The following is a 1,997-nucleotide window of genomic DNA, read 5'->3' as shown; positions in this document are numbered from 1 at the left end:
TAGGACAATGAAGAGCCGTTCTATGTGGCAGATCTAGACAGCATGTACAAGAGGCACGTCCGATGGCTTACCAATTTACCTCGAGTCAAGCCTTTCTATGCGGTGAAGTGCAACAACACAGCGGTAGTTTTGAAGATGATGCGTGCTCTGGACACAGGCTTCGACTGTGCTAGCAAGGTACAGATGAAGAATTTAAAATCAAATAACTTGCTGTCTTGTTTTCTTTCTTACGGAGAGAGGCTGTATCCTTCTCACTGTCAAACACAGGCCGAGATCCAGATGGCCCTGTCCCTCGGAGCGACACCCGATAAAATAATTTACGCACATACAACCAAACCAATGTCGCACATCAAATACGCCTGTGCTCATGGAGTAGACGTGATGACTTTTGATAGTGAGGATGAACTCCTGAAAATGTCACTCTGTCACCCAAAAGCCAAGTAGGTGAACAACGACTGATACTTTTGCTTTCTACCTAGAGTGTAAAGCTACAATGTAATAGGATCATTGTCCAGCTTGTATTTACTTTCATAAAAGTGCTTGTTTTGCCACTGACAGACTCAGATTAATATTCTAAGTGTCTGACAACATTATGGGAAGGATCCCTACAGAGAAAGGTATTTTGAGACCTTTCTGTTTACCCCACCAGACTCCATTTAAAAAAAACGAACTTTTAGCGTGTATAAGGCCAACATATTTTCACATGTCTGCTGTTTGGTTGGAAAAGTGGAAAGATGACCCAAAATGGCTTTTTACCGTTAAATTTTGTGGCTCATGACCTTGAATGAAGTGTGTTTTATGATGCTAAAATGACTGTTTATTTACATGGAGTCTGGTGGCATAAGGGAACGCAATTTCGTGGATGTTTTAATGTCGTGGAAGTTTCTTGTACAGCGAGAGAGGAATTTGTTGGAAGTGAGACTTGCAAAACTGAATCAAGGTTTGGTCTTCAGTGAAGTTTTAATTGTTTTCTGCAGAGAACAATCAAGTGACAAGAACGGTTTTCACAATGCACACATCAGCTAGAGAGTGCAAGCGTCTCGCCAAATTAAAACAGTAGCATCCCCGTCTTATATCCTGCTTCCCCTAGAGAAGAAAAATACCTAATCTTAGTGTAACTATTAATCTTCCCAGGCAGACAAGTTGAAGCTGTTACGTCTTTTTGAATCTGGCCTTTGTTTGTCAAAGTTCTGTACTGGTTGTTATGTCTTAGCTGGAAATGAACTTGTGTCTTTTGATAGGCTATGGTCTCAACCTGCAACTTGGGACCTGCTATGAAAACCAGAGCTTTAGACAACTGCTTTCTGTCAGACTTTGCGGCATTTGTCCTTGAGGGAAAGATGCAAAGACAAACAGTCGTCTTCTCCTTTAGGGAGGACACACAAAGAAAGATTCAAAAGTCATACACCCTGAAAAGCATTTTTAATAATTATATGAATAATCAACACATGCATGGTATAGAAGGAGATATAAAATCATGCTTAAATGTAATTTTCCCAATACTCTTTAATAGAAAGGTCGACCTTCTCAGAAATCCTTTCCATATTGTTGTCATTCACTTAGAATATTAATCTGAGTCTGTCAGCTGCATAAACAGCACTTTTGTAAAGGTAAATACAAGCTGGACAATTGTCCTATTGACTTACATTGTAGCTTGTTTCTCCGCTGCCAACTGCAGCGATCTCACTTAATACTGGACCAATGTCAAAGATCGTTGTTCCCAATAGTTAGAACACTGATTACGTTTTTTGGATCACTTTCTAGGCTGCTAATCCGCATCGCAGTGGATGACTCCAAATCGCTGATAAAACTCAATTCCAAGTTCGGAGCCCGACTGGCGTCAGTTGGAAAGCTGCTGGAACGGGCTGGAGAGCTGGGCTCCGAGATCATCGGGCTCAGCTTTCACGTAGGCAGTGGGTGCACTGCAGGCTCTGTGTTCAAACAGGCCATCGCAGATGCCCGACACGTCTTTGACATGGCGGTGAGTCAGCATTACA

At 41.9% G+C, this 1,997-nt stretch overlaps 1 protein-coding gene across 1 annotated transcript in view; it reads left to right on the top strand.

Moving 5' to 3' along the window:
• LOC117939503 (ornithine decarboxylase-like) overlaps positions 1–1,997 on the top strand; it is a 7,516-nt gene that overhangs the window by 741 nt on the left and 4,778 nt on the right. Inside the window, exons 3-5 of the mRNA XM_034864913.1 lie at positions 4–177; positions 268–440; positions 1,765–1,981. Of these exons, the coding sequence (XP_034720804.1) occupies positions 4–177; positions 268–440; positions 1,765–1,981 (564 nt within the window). The remainder of the gene's footprint in view (positions 1–3; positions 178–267; positions 441–1,764; positions 1,982–1,997) is intronic.

This window comes from Etheostoma cragini, chromosome 24 (assembly GCF_013103735.1).
Source record: "Etheostoma cragini isolate CJK2018 chromosome 24, CSU_Ecrag_1.0, whole genome shotgun sequence".
In the NCBI taxonomy this organism is placed as follows: domain Eukaryota; kingdom Metazoa; phylum Chordata; class Actinopteri; order Perciformes; family Percidae; genus Etheostoma; species Etheostoma cragini.
The sequence above is the reverse complement of the archived record's forward strand: the minus strand, read 5'-3'. Positions and strand labels throughout refer to the sequence as shown.